Source organism: Grosmannia clavigera (genome assembly GCF_000143105.1).
Source record: "Grosmannia clavigera kw1407 unplaced genomic scaffold GCSC_113, whole genome shotgun sequence".
Classification (NCBI taxonomy): Eukaryota; Fungi; Ascomycota; class Sordariomycetes; order Ophiostomatales; family Ophiostomataceae; genus Leptographium; species Leptographium clavigerum.
In genome coordinates, this window is record NW_014040831.1 from 821416 (window position 1) to 839847 (window position 18432).

At 52.4% G+C, this 18432-nt stretch overlaps 2 protein-coding genes across 2 annotated transcripts; one reads left to right on the plus strand and one right to left on the minus strand.

Moving 5' to 3' along the window:
* Nucleotides 1-841: 841 nt before the first annotated feature.
* On the plus strand, nucleotides 842-16541 carry CMQ_3566 (nonribosomal siderophore peptide synthetase; the record flags this gene model as incomplete). Its single annotated transcript, XM_014319504.1, has 5 exons — nucleotides 842-1980; nucleotides 2038-5192; nucleotides 5248-7406; nucleotides 8529-16337; nucleotides 16401-16541. 5 exons carry the CDS (start codon nucleotides 842-844, stop codon nucleotides 16539-16541), a joined length of 14403 nt encoding a protein of 4800 aa, XP_014174979.1.
* A 106-nt stretch (nucleotides 16542-16647) lies between these two features.
* Nucleotides 16648-17873, minus strand: CMQ_3848 (2og-Fe oxygenase family protein; the record flags this gene model as incomplete). Its single annotated transcript, XM_014319786.1, has 2 exons — nucleotides 16648-17540; nucleotides 17591-17873. The coding sequence occupies 2 exons, from the start codon at nucleotides 17871-17873 to the stop codon at nucleotides 16648-16650; spliced, it is 1176 nt and encodes a 391-aa protein (XP_014175261.1).
* Between the last annotated feature and the right edge of the window lie 559 nt (nucleotides 17874-18432).

The following is an 18432-nucleotide window of genomic DNA, read 5'->3' on the forward strand; positions in this document are numbered from 1 at the left end:
CTTAGTTCACTCCCCTAAAATGCCCCCTACCAGCTCATCGTCACACCCCTAGCGGCTGTAGCGGCCGTGCAATGCCCCCCATCGACCCCCCATCACCCCTCGCTAACCCTTGCCTTCTGCTCCACTGTCGGCCCTTTTTCCTCTTATCCTGCCTGCAAAATCTCGCTCGCCGCCATCGCGCCCGGGCTCTGCCACATTTCCAAGCTGCGTACGGAGTAGTGCGGGATGGCTGATTGCTCGCACACCCGGGCTCTTCTGCCACCTGACTGAGATCATCCTCGCCAAAGCCCGCCCCGAACACGCTCCCCCCGTTCTTGGCCAAGGCGTCGGTGCAAAGCCATGGCAGATTGCTCCTCCACAGGCATTCGATTGCATAATGGAAAGATATATGCCTCCTCGGAATACCACCTGTCTTATTAAAGGAAGGGGAAGGAACGTCACCTACGAGTACACCTAGAGCCCCAAAGTCCCTCGCAACTGCCCATTCACACCTGTCGCTCCCTTCTCCATTCGGAAGCTCGGCTGCTGCTCTTTTGTCCGATTCGGCAGGAGCTTTCAGGGTCGTCAACTGGACGGCTGGACACAATAGAACAGGAAAAAGAAGCACAACCTGCATGAACCACGCATGCCCCTTCCCCCACACTACACAGCCCAAACTTCCGTTCCTGATATGTTCAACACCTACACCAGCTCATCGATCATAGCCTCCAAGTAGCTATTATCCGTCATCTTTACTTTTCTTGCCTGGCAGCGGGAAAGAAGCGTCAAGCTATCAGCAGTTGGTGCTGGTCTCTTTGCGAACAACATCGTTCTTCCTTTCCATAGCAACTCATTCCGGATAATGCAAGCAACCGCGGACGTCGAGATGCAGCTCTCCGTCCTCAATCCCCAGCCACAGAGGCTGCCAGGGCCCGGCTTGCTGCATCACCTATTATTTGGTGCGGAAACGGGGCCTGTGAACTCAGAATATGTCGTCTCGCGCCGATCTGAGACAGCTGCCGTTCCGGCACTTGATTACCAGTCCCCCGACGGCCGGCGTACTGTCTTGTCGTACAGCCAACTGCATCAGAAAGCCCAGCTACTGGCATCAGAGATCAGCCAGAGACAGCTCAAAGCTTCTGAAGCCTTGGCTTCAGTCAGATCCGGTGATGCGGGAAGCTCGTTTTCGGCAAAGTCCCAATATGACAGCAGCGGAAGTGTGCCGCTTAAGGACCTGGTCGTTCCAGTGCTCGTTCCCCAAGCTCCAGAGCTCTACCTCTCTCTTCTGGCCATCCTTAAGGCTGGGGGGGCTTTCTGCCCGATCCAACTGGATGCGCCAGCTGATCGCATTCGCTTCATTCTGTGCGACGTGTCTGCTACTGTTGTCTTAACAACACAGGAGATGGCATCCAAGCTTCCGTCAGACCTGGCCATCGAGGTGGTGTTGGTTGACCAAATTCATCTTCTTGACGACCTAGACCTGCCTCATGATACGACTCAGTTGGCCCTGACAGATGCACCACCGACGCGAATTCCCACAGAAGTCGACCTCGCCTACGTCATGTACACGTCCGGGTCGACAGGCACTCCCAAGGGTGTCGGAGTGCCACATATCGCTGCAACCCAGAGTCTCCTCTCCCATGACCGTCACATCCCGCCCTTTGAGCGCTTCCTGCAGTTTGCCGCCCCGACCTTTGACGTATCCGTCTTTGAAATTTTCTTTCCCCTGTTTCGCGGCGCCACCCTCGTCAGCTGCAGCCGTGCAGAAATGCTGAGCGACCTACCGGCCGTCATCCGCAGCATGAATGTTGATGCCTGCGAACTCACGCCCACCGTGGCCGGAAGTCTCCTGCGCAGCCGCAAAAACGCCCCGTGCTTGCGCCTGATGCTGACCATTGGCGAAATGTTGACAGAGCCGGTTGTCCGCGAGTTCGGCGCCAGTGCTGGTCACCCCAGCATACTGTGGGCCATGTATGGTCCTACCGAAGCCGCCATCCATTGGTTAGCCACCCCGAATCCTAAATACACTCTGATGACCTACTTCTGACACCAATACAGTACACTTCAGCCTGCTCTGGATGGTGCAGCCTCGGTGAAGAATATTGGATTCCCTCTGGACACCGTTTCGGCGTACGTCTTAGAAATGCCTTCAGGCGATCAGCCGGCTGGGCCAAAAGACCCCAAAATTGTGCCCCTGGGCGACGTCGGCGAGCTGGCTGTCGGTGGGTACCAGCTGGCCCGTGGTTATATAAACCGGCCTGAGCAAACCGCTGCGGCTTTCATCGATACTGAGAAGTTTGGCCGCCTCTATCGAACTAGCGACAAAGCCCGCATTACCGACGAGGGCATCTTGGAGTGCTCTGGACGCCTGTCAGGCGGACAGGTGAAGCTACGCGGCCAGCGAATCGAGCTTGGTGAGATTGAACAAGCTGCTCTTCGAGCGAATGGCTGTCTTGGAAGCGCAGCCGCCGTGATCAACGGAAATCTTGTCGCCTTCTGCGACGCTGGGCCGAATGAGGAAGCGGATATGAAACAGAGGGTGTTAGAGTCATGCAAGTCTTGGCTGCCCCGGTTCATGATACCCGGCGATATTGTCATCATGTCCGAGTTCCCTCGTCTAGCTTCCGGAAAGGTCGACCGCAGACGTCTTGTCGACCAATATGCAGATTCATTGCGATCGGCAGCAGCTTCACAGTCACTCAGCCCGACAGTCTTCAAGGACGATCTCGATCGTCAGCTCCATGAAATTGCACGTGATATCCTCGGCTGCGAAATAGAAAGCAACTTCCCGCTGGCTGCAGCTGGTGTGGATTCGCTGCGGTCGATCCGATTTGCAGCCTCGATCCGATCTGCAGGATTTCATAACGTTAGCGCTGTTGATGTGCTGGAAGCCAAAACATTGTCTACTCTCCGTGCTCGGATCCAGCGTCTGAAAGACGATGCTGCAGAGACTAGCGACGATGTCGACATACATACTGCACAGGAACTAGATGCGGACACCATTCTCAGCGCAGCTCCCGTACTCGAAGGGATAAGCAGAGACTCTATTGAATTCATCTCCGAATGCACCCCGGTCCAGGCTGCCATGCTCGGCGAAACGCTCGCAGACCCACAAGCCTATTGCAACTGGATCGAATTGGGCTTCGCAGGCCGGCACGATGCCGATGAGATTGCGTCTTGTTTCCATCGTCTGATTGAGGCAAATGAGGCCTTGAGAACTGGCTTTATCCACTTTGATGGCCGGTTTTCCCAGGTGGTTTGGAAGCAGGCTTCTCCAACACAAATTCAAAAAGTCGACTTTTCGACACGCGACTATGTCTGGGGTACCGAGCAATCTTTTCTCATGGGTTTCCGTGTCGAAGTATTCGAGACAGAGTCTTGTGACACGGATATGACTGTTCGCGCCGTTTTGCATATCCATCATGCAGTCTATGATGGATGGTCTGCGGACTTGATTCGCGCAGACTTGGAGACAATGCTTGGAGGTGGTGATATCGCAGCAAGACCTCCGTATAGTCGCGTGGTTCAGCACTACCTCTCAATATCCACAGACGCGACTGATGCAGCGAAGCAGTTCTGGGCCCAGTTGCTGAACGGACATCAGCCCAGTCCATTCCCAGAATTGAGGACACGGACCGACGAGCCTACTGCTATTCTTTCACTGGAAAGTCTTCTACCGAGCGTAGACTCCGACGCAGTCGAGAGCATCTCCAGAAAGCTCGAGTGCGGCACACAAGCTATTTTCCAGGCAGCATTGACATGGCTCTGGGGTTCTCTAATTGGCTCAAGTGACGTTGTCATCGGCACGGTAGCTTCTGGTCGGACGCTTCCGGTGGATGGGATCGAGGACACTATCGGCACCTGCCTACAGACGGTACCTCTTCGCGCCGATCTCTCACAGATGCGAACGATCCACGATCTTCTGAGCACCATACAGTCTACAAACAGGGCACTTCTTCCCCATGCGTTTCTACCTCTTGCTGAGATAAAGAAAACAGCAGAGCTGCTCCTTGGTCAGCCGCTGTACGATGTATTGTTTGTGTACCAAGAGTCCCTTTACAGCCAGAGGACCTCGCGGGATCTCGTTTCAGAAGTGGCTCACAAGGACTATTTGGAAACAAAACTGCTTTGGGAGATCGAACCCAGAGAGGGCAAGTTTCACATTCGAGCGACCTTCCACGGCGACGTGTTCCCCAAAGAGCAGATTGATGTCATGATGGCGCAATACCTCTGCATTGTTCGCCACCTGGCCAACAATGTGGATAAAGAATTGACATCCATTCGCTCCTGCTTTCCACAAGATCTTCTCTCATGCTACAACATTGACTACAAGACATTCAATGGCTGCGCAGATCTCGCGCACGTTTTTCAGAAAACGGCTCGGCAATATCCTAACAGGCCAGCTGTCTGTTTTGCGAGTTCCATAGGAGAAGATGGCATTGAGTTCCAAACGATCAGTTATCGTGAACTAGATGGTCTTTCGAATCGTATCGCCAGATACCTGCGGTCAAATGGGGCGGCTCCAGGAAATATTGTGTCTATTATACTGGAAAAATCAATACTTCTTTATGCTGGCATGATTGGAATCCTCAAAGCCGGTTGCACCTATGTCCCTCTCCTTCCAAGCATTCCTTCTGCCCGAGCACGCACTATCATGGAGCAGGCGGGCATTCAGTTCTGCTTGACCAACAGGTTAGCAGCGGCCACCCTTGTTGGTCTACCAGTAACGCCACTTGATCTTCAGTCAACCGATCTCGACAAATTTTCAGACTCTGCTGTTGAGGGTGTACCCGTTGAACCTTCTAGTCTGGCATACATCATGTACACGTCCGGAAGCACAGGCGTTCCCAAGGGTGTCTGTGTCACACACTTCAACATCTCCAGCCATTTGGATGTCTTGACACGCATCTATCCACTCAGGCCCGATGGGAGGTTGTTGCAATCTTGTTCGCAGGCCTTTGACGTTTCCGCTTTTGAAATTTTTTTCACTTGGAAGACGGGCATGTGTCTCTGTTCAGCGGTCAATGACGTTCTCTTCGATGATCTGGAACGTGCCATTCGTCTACTCAACGTGACCCATCTGAGCATGACTCCGACCGTAGCATCATTGGTAAATCCAAAGAATACTCCGTCTGTTGAGTTCCTGGTGGTAGCCGGTGAGCCACTCCTAGAGAGCGTTTTCAACATGTGGTGGCCAACGGGAATTCATGTTGGTAAGTTGGTTATCTGTTTTATGGTCCTGTCTCGTGCTATGGCTGACACATGTAGGATACGGCCCATCCGAGACCACAAACATTCTCACAGTAAAACATATGACATCCCAGAATGACGTCACATCGCAGCTGGGATTTTCGTTTGAAAACACGTCGACTTTTGTTCTTCACTTCGACAGTCTTGAGCCAGTGTCTAAAGGGGCGTTGGGCGAGTTTTGCTTCGGAGGTGATCAAGTTGCGGCAGGATACTTGCAGCTGCCAACGATGACCGCCGAGAAGTTTATCGATCATCCGTTTTATGGAAGAATCTACCGCTCAGGTGACGTCGGACGAATGCGTCCAGACGGCTCTCTGTTGATCATTGGGCGGATAGACGACCAAATCAAACTTCGCGGCCAGCGGATCGAACTCAATGAGATCAATTCCATTCTCCAAGAATCCGGACTTGTATCGGAGCCCATAACGCTTCTTCTCCGCCACGGCGACTCGAACCCTGAGTTGCTGGCATCTTTCTTCACACCTTCCAAACGAGATAGTTTGGGATCCACATTGTCCACATCCCATGTTACCGACTTGAGTAATGAATCCTCTTCCTTCATGATCAGGCAGCTGTTCAGCCTGTTGCAGTCACGCCTGCCAGCCTACATGGTCCCAACTCATCTGATACCAATATCGTCCATCCCGCTTACCCCGGCCGGAAAGACAGACAAGCGAGCCTTGAAAGAGCTATTTCAAGCTCTTCCGCTGGAGCTTCTGTCTTCGACGAGCAATTCTGGCGGAAACATTGATGGTGGTGACAAAAATGGCGGCCAGTGGTCGGAGTTGGAAAAACAGATCGCCCGGATCATTTCTGAGGCGCTCAAGGTTGGCGTGCAGTCCATTGGCCGATGGACACCTCTCCCGAGTCTCGGTCTCGACTCAATCTCAGCTATTCGTCTGTCCAAACTTGTTCAACAGTCACTCCAACGCCGGCTCCCGATTTCAGTTATCCTCAAAAATGCAACTGTCGCGCGGCTATCACAGGCTCTCAGGGACGAGTCCCCCAAAATCGATGCGCCAAGCCTCTATTCGCTCGACCTCTTCTCCGCAAATTTCCTTTCCGAGTTGCGGCAGACACTGGATTCTCGCGGCCTAGTATGTGGCAAAGTACTGCCTTGCACACCCCTGCAAGAAGGCATGCTCGTTTCTCCTGCACGGAACCAATCTTACATCAACCGCATGCTGTTCAAGCTGAGTGTTCGCCCAGAAAAGTTGCAATCCGCTTGGATGAGAATAAGCGAGCGCGAGGAGATCTTGCGCACATGCTTTGTTACAACGGACAGTCCCAGTCATCCCATCTCCCAAGTCATTCTTGAAGGCTGGAAATCATCATGGATTGAATATGATACGCAAGATTCAGACAGCCAAGGGACTGCAACTTCCATTGAAAACGTCATCGATCGGCACGTGCAATCGCTGGCAGATCCAGTTGACTCATACCAGCCGCCTGTCTCCTTTGCGGTCATCAGCCAGTCAGATGGATGCTTCCTATCATTTGTTTGTCATCATGCAATCTACGATGGAGAGGCTATGGAAAAGCTATTGTTTGAGGTTGAGCAAACGGTCAAAGGAAAGCCCCTCCCACCAACGGTTCCTACGTTTGATTCGTTCTTAAGTCAGGCCCTTTCTCTGCCTTCATCGACAGAGGATTTCTGGAAGAATCACCTGAATGACTTCAGACCAATATTGCTTCGGAACGAAAGCTCCATCTCCATAAGAGAAAGCAAAGTTTCAGCCAGCATTCTCGAAATGCCTTTGTCCGGTGTGCAGGAGCGGGCCCACAATCTCGGGTTCTCACTTTTGACCACGCTCCAGAGTGTTTGGACATGTGTTCTCAGTCTACTGGGAGAAGAAGACGACGTCTGCTTTGGAAACGTGTACAACGGTCGATCTCTGCCCCTAGGCGGAAGCGATGAGCTTGTTGCGCCTTGTTTCAATACCTTGCCCGTCCGTGTGCAGTTGTCGACGTTACGCACCGTCAAGGATCTGATGTCATATTTCCAAGCGTTGAATCCAGATATGATGAAACATCAGTTCACACCGTTGAGACATATTCAGAGAAAATATGCTGGTGGTAGTGGCCGCCTCTTCGACAGCCTCTTGCTGCTCCAGCAACCGTCACGACCACTTGACAGCATAGTTTGGACGCTTGAACGAGACGATGGGGAGATGGATGTTAGTTTATTCTCTTGACTGCTCTTCTTCAAGACAGTGGCTAACCCATTTGATAGTTTCCTCTTGTTTGTGAGCTGACCCCTAACCAAAGCCAAGACAGCCTGGGCATTCAGATCCACCACGACAGGTAAGAACCAAGCACATCCCGCGGTCCTGTGTCTCTATGGCATATTCGCCAATACGAAGCTAGCTCGTTCTAAGGATAGTTTTGTGTAGTGCATTTGTCTCTGATACTGCATCATCGCTCGTATCGGAACTATTCGGGAATCTATTTGAAAGCTTTTTGCGTTTTCCCTCCTCGCAGATACCTTGCCGTGACGACTTGGCACCTCAACTGCGCCAGAAAATTTGTGAAGCGGGTTTGCAGTTTCACCGCATGGCACCAATCGACAATGAAGAGAGACAGGCTACAGCGGGTTCACAGTCTGTAGAGGACTGGAATACAACAGAATCCACCATCCGCTCAGTTCTTTCACACTTGTCTGGTGTTCCAGAAAACCACATCCGAAGGAGTACAACTCTTTATCGTCTGGGACTCGACAGTGTCAAGGCGGTTCAAGTTGCTGCGAGGCTGCGAAAGCAAGGCTTACCAGTCTCTGCTGTAGATGTTATGGAGTACCCTAGCAGTATGGAGCTCGCCCAATGTCTTGCGAGAGCCTCTGCTGCAGGTTCGGAAGCGTCGGCACTGAATTCGTCATCCGACATTCCTTTATTATCTTCACCAGCGTCATCCTCGGCAGAATATGATTTCTCGAACTTCAAAGTACATCTTCAATCTTTACTTGCCAAGCATGGGCTCGCAAACGAGGATGTCGAAGCAGTTTTCCCATGCACACCACTCCAGTCAAGTCTGCTTGTCGAGTTTTACCGCTCAAGTGGGCGCCACTACTTCAACTTTGTTGCCCTTCAGGCCAATGCTGATGCAGTTGTGGCTTTGACTGCTGATAGCTGGGCCAGAGCGTGGGAGCAAGTCGCAATGATCACTCCAATGCTCCGGACTGGGTTTGTCAGCATGGAAGATGACAAGATGATTGACATCCCATCTCCATTTGCAATGGTCCAATACAGTACTCCTGCTGCTATATCTTACCACACCAAGATTGCTGTTGTTCCAAAAAACAGGATCGGCTGCTTTTCAACCTGTCGAAGTGGAGGCTCGATGCAGCGCAAGCTGCAATCAACAACATGCAGGTGCCACCGTGGCAGATCGTCATCGTGGAAGACCTCAATGGCACGGGAGTGACCTGTCATTTGGCCATTCATCATGGCCTGTACGACGCGGCCAGTCTCAGTAGTATTCTTGACAATGTTTCGCGATATGCCAGTGGCTTACCACTCAAACGGGCTCCACAGACTGAGACTGCAGTGTCCGAGATTCTCCATCAAATCACATCATCTACGTCTTCAGATATATCCGAAATGTGGAAGAAACTGGCCACACGTGCAGTCATCAATACATTCCCTGTTCTCACACCACTCAAGGCCAAGTCGCCTTTGGTGAAAGTTGCAGTCAGCCAAAGCTCCAAGTCGTTTACTGAGATTTTTGGTGCCGCCATGAACTCTGGTTTCACCGTTCATGCAGTTCTCCAGGCAGCTTGGACTCGAATCCTTTCGTCATACATCGGAGATTCCGGTGTTGTATTTGGAACTGTGTTGTCTGGACGAAACTCAGAAGCGACATCTGACGCCGTCTTTCCGTGTCTGACAACGCTTCCTGTCGTTGCAGAGAATCATGCATGCAACCGCCAACTTGTGGAGCAGTTGATGAGTTCCAATATCCTGCTCCAAAAGACACAGCATGTCCCATTAAGCCAAATTCAAAAGTGGCTGGGACGAGCTGACTCGCGCCTATTTGATACTCTTCTGGTCTACCAAAATATTGACCGCAATGGGGAGGCTGGACAAGTCCATCTGCCGTGGAAAATCATCGACGAAGAGGCGCATGTTGACTATCCCATCTCTCTCGAAGCCACTCCTCAGACAGATGGGCCGATGCAGTACCAACTCACGTTCGATGCCAGCGTCATCCCCGTCGAGCAGGTGGAACTCCTTCTCCGCCAGTTCGATGCCACCGTATGTCACCTCGCTTTTCACCCTGACAACAACGAGGATGATTTGATAGCAACGGAGCCAACGATTTTCAGTGCCTTGCCTGCACGAGACACAGAGCTGGAGTCCGAAATCAAGCTGATGCATCAATTTGTGGAACACCAGGCAAGGAAAATACCGCACAAAACGGCTTTACAGTTTGTTACGGCTTTTGACGGCGCCGGAAACCCAGTCTCCAAAGAGTGGACCTACGCAGAGCTGAATCATCGCGGTAACGCGGTAGCCTCAATCGTGTCTCAGCATTCTGTCCCGGGAAGCATTGTTTCCATTTGCTTTGACAAATGCCCCGAGGCTTTCTTCGCAATTCTGGGAATCCTCAAAGCTGGATGTTCGTTTGTAGCCTTGGATCCCGAGGCACCATCAACCCGAAAGGAATTCATCTTGCAAGACTCCAAAGCTGTCCTCCTCCTTACAGACACTCTGAGGGCATGCCAGCCGTCGTCTACAACAGGCCTTTTCGATTCAGCTGTGGGGGTGGCAATCATTGGATTGGACGAGTCCTCTCTGGCATCCCAGCATGCCGGAGATCTGGACATTCAATTTTCCACAAGTCGTGAGATTCTTCCAAACGACAACTGCTACTGCCTGTACACATCTGGCACAACCGGGACACCAAAGGGTTGTGCGATCACACATGAAAATGCTGTGCAGGCTATGCTGGCTTTCCAGGAGCTGTTCCGGAGCCACTACGACGAAACTTCGCGTTGGCTTCAATTTGCCTCCTTTCATTTTGATGTCTCTGTTTTGGAGCAGTACTGGACTTGGTCTGTTGGCGTTGTTCTCGTTGGTGCTCCTCGGGACCTCATTCTTGAAGATCTTGCAGGCACGATATCACGGCTCTGCATAACTCACATCGACTTGACACCGAGCTTGGGACGCCTGCTTGATCCAAGCGATGTCCCGACTTTGTGTCGAGGCGTATTCATAACGGGAGGTGAGCCGTTGAAGCAGGAGATGCTGGATTCTTGGGGCCCAACTGGTGCGGTGCACAACTTCTATGGACCAACAGAAGCAACGATCGGTGTGACATCGTACCCTCAAGTGCCACAAAATGGACGTGCATCGAATATTGGCAGGCAATTTCCCAACGTCGGATCTTTTGTGTTCCGCCCTGGAACACAGACCCCAGTCTTGCGCGGTGCTGTCGGTGAGCTTTGTGTCTCCGGAAAGCTCGTAGGCAAGGGCTATCTCAACCGTGAAGACTTGACGAGTGAACGCTTTCCAACTTTGAGCGAAGAAGCCTACCCAGGGTACGGGGAGCGCGTCTACCGTACCGGAGATCTTGTGCGGCTGTTGTACGACGGCTGCTACGACTTCCTTGGGCGGGCTGATGACCAAGTAAAGCTGCGAGGTCAACGACTTGAAATCGGCGAAATTAACCATGCGATACGTCTTGGAGTTGGGAATAGCATTGGCGACGTTGCAACACTTGTCATACGGGACGACGTGAACAAAAAGGACTTTTTGGTCTCTTTCGTCGTCATCTCAGACACATCTTTGGCTTCGTCTGCAGTTTCGAGAAAAGGTCTTTCTTTGGTGCCGATTCCAGGCGACACGGCAGCTGCTCTGTCCAGGCAAGTACAGGCGGCTTGCCGCGAACGACTTCCGGGATACATGGTGCCGACTTATGTGGTCCAGCTTCCGTTCATTCCGCTATCAGCAAACAACAAGGCTGAGGCAAAAGAGCTGAGACGGCTGTTCAATTCTCTGACACCAGAAGACCGCATGAAAACGACGGGAGCCGGCCATGCTGGCGACCAGATCGATACCCTGAGTGGCTCTCCTGGGCAAGAGTTGTTGTATGTATTACGCCAGCTGTCCCTCTTGGACAAGGACGAGGGGCTGGCACCGAATACTAGCATATTCGAGCTGGGAATCGATTCAATCTCGGTCCTTCGGTTTGCACGGGCTCTCAAGAAAATCGGCCTTCCTGCTGCACCGGCACTTCTCCTATCTCATCCTATTATCGGCGACCTCGTTATTGCGTTGAAGACTCAAAAAACAGCTGCCGATCTTGGGCCACTTTTGGAAGCCCGTCTCCTTGTGGAAGCCTGCCAACACAGAAACCGTAGCCATGTATGTAATGCGCTTGGCATCAGCCCCGATGATATCGAGTACATTGCCCCATGCTCGGCTCTTCAACAAGGCATGGTGTCTCGATCGAGGTCAGGACAAGAAACCACGCAAGCATATTTCAACACGTTCACATTCAAGCTGGCGGAGGATGTGTCGATCGAACGCCTGATGGAAGCCTGGAAAGTGGTGGTGCGAAGAAACTCGATTCTTCGCACTCGGTTTGTTGTCACCAATGAGGGCGTTGTCCAGGCTGCCCTGAAGTTTGCCGACGTTCCATGGACACAAGTTTCTCTAGATGGCGGAAAGGACATCGCAGAAGCTTTGGAAGAATATACTGCTGTCTGGGTCAGCTCCAACGATGGTGATGTGATTCGCAGCCCTCTTGAATTCTTGGTGGGCGAACGGCAGGGAGATCGGTGTTTCGTCATGCACATTTTCCATGGCCTCTATGATGCCATCAGTTTGGATCGCATTCTCGACCAAGTTTTTGCCGACTACGAAGGCATGATGGGAGACGATGGCCAAGATGGCGGTACGTCGTTTTTGGATGCCTTGATACACGGACCTCTACGCAGCTATGGGAACAGCCGCCCTTTCTGGGAGACACACCTCAGAGAAAGTTTCTTCAAGCCACTTTCAAGTTCGGCTTCATCGGCAGAAAGCCTCCTGGACATCACTGCGAAGCGGTCCATTCCCTTTGACTCTATTAACAGTCTCTGCTCCTCTTTGGGGGTTACTCACGCAGCCTTAATTCAGGCCTTATGGGTAGCTGTACTCCAAGAGACATATGGCGATGGCACTACCCTAGGCCTGGTTCTTTCTGGACGGACCATTTTCGACTTGGACGGTGTCGAAGGTGTTATTGGTCCGTTGTTCAACACGCTTCCCTTCTACATGCCGAGAAGGAAGAACGAGACCTGGGCCTCACTTGCAAAGGAATGTCATGCCTTCAACACGGCCATCCTACCATTCCAACAAGTCCCACTTCGAGATGTTCAAAAATGGTGTTCTTCTGGGCAGCCGCTATTCGACATCTTGCTTTCATTCCAATTTGGTGGCGCGTCGTCATCTGCTCAGAAGATCTGGACAGAGGTGGACTCAAGCACTCAAGCAGACTACCCCCTCGCCCTCGAAGTCATCCTAGATGGGGCCACTGATGGCACTTCGAATGTCGAATTTTTGCTTGTTGCCAGGGCTGGGGCTTTCGAAGAAGCAACGGTTCATCAAATTGTTGACAGACTTGTCTTGGCAGTGGATACAATGTCAAGGAACACTGAAGACTTGATTTTCGCGGCTGAAAGCGAAGATTGCGCCATTGCGGAGGAGGCAAGTGACATCGTCAATTTTGCCGACAGTGGAAACTCACTTGAATGCGTTGCTAAGAAAACGCCTGCCCATCTTTCGCTGTTCGAGTGGGAAGGCGACGCGACGAAGATCAGGCAAGAGCTCTCCCTCTTGAGTGGAACCACAATTGACTCGATCCACGAAGAAACGACTCTCCTTGAGCTTGGCCTAGACAGTGTGGACACAATCAAACTCTCAGCACGTCTTAGAGCACTGGGAATCCATCTTTCGAACAGTCAACTTATTCGTGGCCAATGCATCTCGGAGCTCGTCAAAGTGATTGCCACGACAGCTGGCAAGACGGGGGAAAACGATACTGATGGCAAGGCCGACAAGTCTCTTATACTGTTGAATAGTGTTTCCGCTTCGCTACGGGAATACCTTGCTCTCAGTGGACGTGACCTTTCTTTCGTGGAAGATGTTTTACCGCCGACCCCATTGCAAGAAGGCCTAATCGCAGATATGATTCAGTCTGGATTCACACGTTATTTCAATCACGACATTTTAGAGTTGGAGCCGGGTGTTGATTCAGACCGGCTCAAGAACGCCTGGATGAGCGTTGTCAGAGCAAGCCCAATTCTGCGGACAGTCTTTTACGCTGTTGACAGTCTGGAAATTGACGTGTCCTATTGTCAAGTCGTGAAGCGCGACATTGACATTGAGGATTTGATCACAGATTGCGAAGCCTCCGGTCAAGACGACTTGATTGGTCTCGTAGAAGCAGTCAGAGAACGAGCGATGAAATCGGAAGGAGAGTCCGGTCTTCTTCATCTGACTTTCGTCCACATACCAGTAGAACAACGCCGCTATCTCGTCTTGTCTATTTCTCACTCTCTGTATGATGGATGGTCTCTGGATCTGATGCACCGCCGTGTCGAATCTGCGTATAGGAACCCGGCGGGTGACACAGGGCATCCTGACACCAGGTCGCCTTATCTTCAGCAGCTCGGCAACATTCTCAACTCGTCAGGTCCACAATCAGAGAGCTTCTGGAGAAGCTTCCTCTCAAACGCGCAGCCAACGCATGTGAAGGCGAGTACGGAGAGCCAGGAGCAAACTGGTGGAGGCAAAGCAGTCACACGTATCGAAACGGCATCCTCAGTTTCAGCCGCTGGTCTCCTCAGCTTCTGCAGGAAAGAGGCAACGAGCGTACAGGTTGTTGGACAGGCGTGTTGGGCCGCTGTCTTAGCTACACTGACGGGGTCGTTGGATGTTGTCTTTGGAGTCGTCTTGTCAGGAAGGGAGACCGAAGGGGCCGATGAGCTTCTGTTCCCGACCATGAACACTGTGCCAGTACGCGTCATATTGCATGGCACAACGGCTGAGCTGCTGCAGTACATGCAGTCGAATATGGGAAGCATCAGCGAGAACCAACACTTCCCCCTGCGCAAAGCACAGAGAATGGTTGCCAAGTCTGAATTCGTCGGTGAATACGGTGCTTTCAATACCTTGTTCATTTTCCAGAAGCGAACACCAAGACAGCCCTCTTCCTTCGAAGAAGATAATCAGCCACTGATGCATTCGATTGAAGGGTTCTCAGACGTCGAGTACCCGATTTGTGTCGAAATGGAGGTAGTCAGTTTCGCTGGCAGCGAGTCAATTATTTGGCGGATGGCTTGCGACAGCTCATATGCATCGAGCAGTGATGCCTCCCGCATCGTGCATGAGCTAGACACTGCTCTCCGATTCCTCGTCCAGTCTTCATCTTCTCCGGCACACCAGGACAGTATTCTACGTTTTGAAGAGAAAGGCGTGTCGCTTTGCGGGCTGCCGACCTTCACTCCCCTCCTGGCAAAGGAAGTTGGGAGTCAGAGAAAGCAGACGTCGCCGGTGGAGCTAAGCAACAATTCGTGGTCCCTGGTCGAGGAAGCTATCAGGTCGACTCTGTCGGTGGTGTCAGGTGTACCTTCCGAAACTATCAAGAGAAGAGGGCAGACGCTCTATCACCTGGGACTCGATTCCATCAGCGCCATCAAGGTCAGCTCTCTCTTGAGAAAGACGCACGGTCTATCGCTTGGGGTGCGCGAAATGCTTGCTTCCGAATCAGTTCAAGATATGGCAGCGTTTGTCACAGCTAAGCAGTCATATGCCACCCCAAATGACGATGAAAAGCAAATCACTGCCTCGATCTCAACCATACTGGATTCTGTTCAGGCAGATGCAGTAATATGTGCGGCTGGAATATCGAACGATGAGATCCAGCAGGTTCTGCCTGCGACGGCAATGCAGGTGCATATGGTCAGCGTCTGGCAGACCTCGAATGGTGAGGTTTTCTTCCCCGAGTTCCATTATAGTCTAAGCGGGGTCTCTGGAGGGCGAGAAGCAGTCTTCGCCGCATGGGAAGCATTGGTGGCCGAAGTCCCGCTTTTGAGAACCGTATTGTTGGCAACGGCATCCAGCACAGTACCGATACTTCAGGTAATCTTGAAGCCCGCTTCTGGTGTGCGATCCTCCGTCAGTGAAGAAGTGTGGCCCGCGGTGGCAAGACACAAGCCGCTGGCTTTCTTGACTGCCACATCTGCGACTGAGAGCGACCGTTTTGTGCTGGCTTTGAGGATTCATCATGCGTTGTACGATGCAGTCAGCCTCCAGACCATTCTGGACCGCTTCCAGCGACTCTGCAGCAGTGAGGCCACGGACGTGATGCCCCTTGTCAGCGAGAAGACAGATACATTCGGATCATGGACATGGATGATAGCACGCCAGATGTCTGAGACCTCCAAGAGACTGCAACAAGAGTTTTGGACCAGGTATTTCTGCTCAGCAGCGAAAGACGCACCCAAACGTGTGTCTGTGTCGACAGAGGCCCCTCTGGGTCGTGTTTCACTGTACAAAGAGGCGGTCCTTTCAAATATTACCGTCTTGCGGACAGTGGCCTCGACTCATGGTCTGAGCCTTCAGAGCCTACTGTTTGCAGCATATGCAAAAGCGCTGTGTATGGACAAGAGAAAGAAAGACGTCATCTTCGGAATTTACCTTGCAAACAGGGAAAACGAGGTCGAAGAAAGCGGGAGGCTGAACAAGCTTTTGCAATATCCAACATTGTGTTTGGTCCCACTACTCATATCGTCGCCCACACAGCGAAGCATGGTCGACCTGGCACAACAAATTCAAAGAGACATCCATGCCATATCGTCACCTCTGGCGCCATCCTCGCCAGCACCAGCAACATCGGGTCTCTGGGAAATTCGGGATTGGGCAGGGATTGAGGTAGACTCTTTTGTCAATTTCCTGCTACCAGATCAGGACATGGAGACAAAATCGGCCGGCGGTCGGTCTGCGAGTCTGGAATTAGTCAAGTCATCGGGCGATATTTCGGCAATGCCCGTGTCTGATACAATCTCCTTCAAGCCAGACTCATACGATGGCCTAGGGGGAAATACTGTTAAATACGTTTACAAGGTGAGCATACCAGTCCGAGTCGCAGTTAAGCTACTTTCTTTTCCTTCCACTAACGTTCTACAGGATGCTATTGATTTGGAAATGGCCGTTCGGGGTGATCGGCTGGACATGGGAGTGTTTGGCTCGCATACCAAGCTTGGGGATGATGGAGCAGGAGAGCTCATGGCCAAAGTCATATTCTACTTGCTAGAGAGCAGTGTGTGAGACATGGTAAAAAACGAGGCTGGTCGTAAATTATTTTGGGTATTATAGTACGTATTGTATATTTCTGGTAGATTTGAGGTTTTCATGGGTCCTCTGCCTTTCTGGATTAATCTCTCATCTGTCTTGCGTTCAGATTGACGCGTTTGTTGCGCATCCAGCCGCGCCAGGCTTCATATCGGCCGTCATCATGCTCTCCAGCCGGCCATTCGGCCAAGAAGTCGGGACATGTGCCCTTGATGACCTTGGGCACACCGTGCCAGGCAAAGCGCGCATGTCCGGTCATGTATATCGCATCGCCCGAGCGGAGGCGCAGCAGAACGTATGGCTTTTTCTTGCAAGGCCCGTTGTCGCCATCTTCCGTGGCAGGCTGTGTGCCGTCCGTCTCGCCAAACTCTCTTGTTGGCGCGGCCATGAAGAGGGCGTCGCAGCCCATGCTGAGACTGATGAGGCCCTTGTCGGTCTCTTCGGACACGTCGCGATGCATCATCATTGTGTCTCCGGGCGTGTAGAAGTTGACAATGGCAGCCTGTGCCTTTGTCTCGGGGAAGAGGCCCTTTAGGAGGCGAGCTAGGCGAGGCGGGAAACGTGGACTAAGCTTCTCGTCGCTGTCGTCGAGAATATCTTCATCGTCGTCATCGTCATCGTCATCGCTGCTTCCAGTTCCAATGCTGCCTTCAGGGTAAACGCGATGCGTCCAGTCGTACTGTCCGCCGAGAGTGACCCAGTGCAGACGGCGCTCGAGCACCTGGCTGATGGAGAGTGGCCGGTGGACGGCGGGGTCCTTGGGCCGAAATGTGGCCGCCTTGGCGCGCGTCGCGCTGTCATTCTTGTTGTCGGACGGGTAGGAGAAGAAAGAGGCCCGACCGGGAGGATAGGGCAAGACGTAGTGGGGATGCAGGTTGGTCTGGTGGCACGGCCGGCTCAGGTCGCGGTGGACCATGCGATCGAGGAGGCTGGTCTGGACAGCCGGCGGAATGAGCGCTGGAATGACAAGGAGGCCTGACAGTCAGAGGTAGGACAAGACAAAAGACAAAATGACGAAAACTTACCTGGCAAAAGGGGATGGGCGTAGACGGGAATGTCGGTTGTTGATGCTATACCAGGCTCGACAGCCGCGGCCGTGCCGTCGGACAGAAAGTCGTCAAAGGCCACGGAGACACGGCCGTGAGGAAGCGTGCCAGCGGGCAGCAGGGCTCCATTGTCGACCTCGTCAATGTCATCGGCCTGCTCGATCTCGTCGGGAGTGGCCCGCGCATAGGCCTTCCAGCGGCTCCGCAGGTAGCCCGACGGCTGCTCGTGTGCATCCAGGACCGCAATAGCGGCAGCCGGCATCGTGTTCTCCTTTTTTTTTATCGATTTTGGCGGCGAGGCCTGTCCGGCAGGCGTCTGGTCTTTCGGTCAAACCAGCTGTCTGGGAATAGAGTCAGGCGGATTTCGAGTCTTAATAATATCTTCCAGTTGCCCCGCCATCTTAGAGACGATAAGATAAGCAGCGAGAAAACGCGCCGCGACGCGTCCCTCCCTTTCAGCCCCGTTGTGGCGGGCAGCAAAACGCTGTCTTATTTGTTTATGTACAAGTACGCTACGGCCACAGGTCTAGTAAATAAAGCAAATTAATTGCTTCGTGCTCAATCTTTTCGTCGTCCAATCCCGCCACCAGCATCAGCATCAGCAACTTCCAAAGTGGCATCCCCGCCTGTTGTCTCTTCTCCACTTCCAACGTCTTCCACTCCCTCACTTCCCTCTCTCTCTCTCTCTCTCTATCTCTCTTGGTTTGTCCTTTTGGACCAAACCTCTCTTTCTTTCCCACTTCTACCGTTCTCGTCATGGCCCATTGCCTTTAGATTTTTGTGCTTCCTCCCCCTCCCCTCTCTCCTCCGAATCCCCCCTG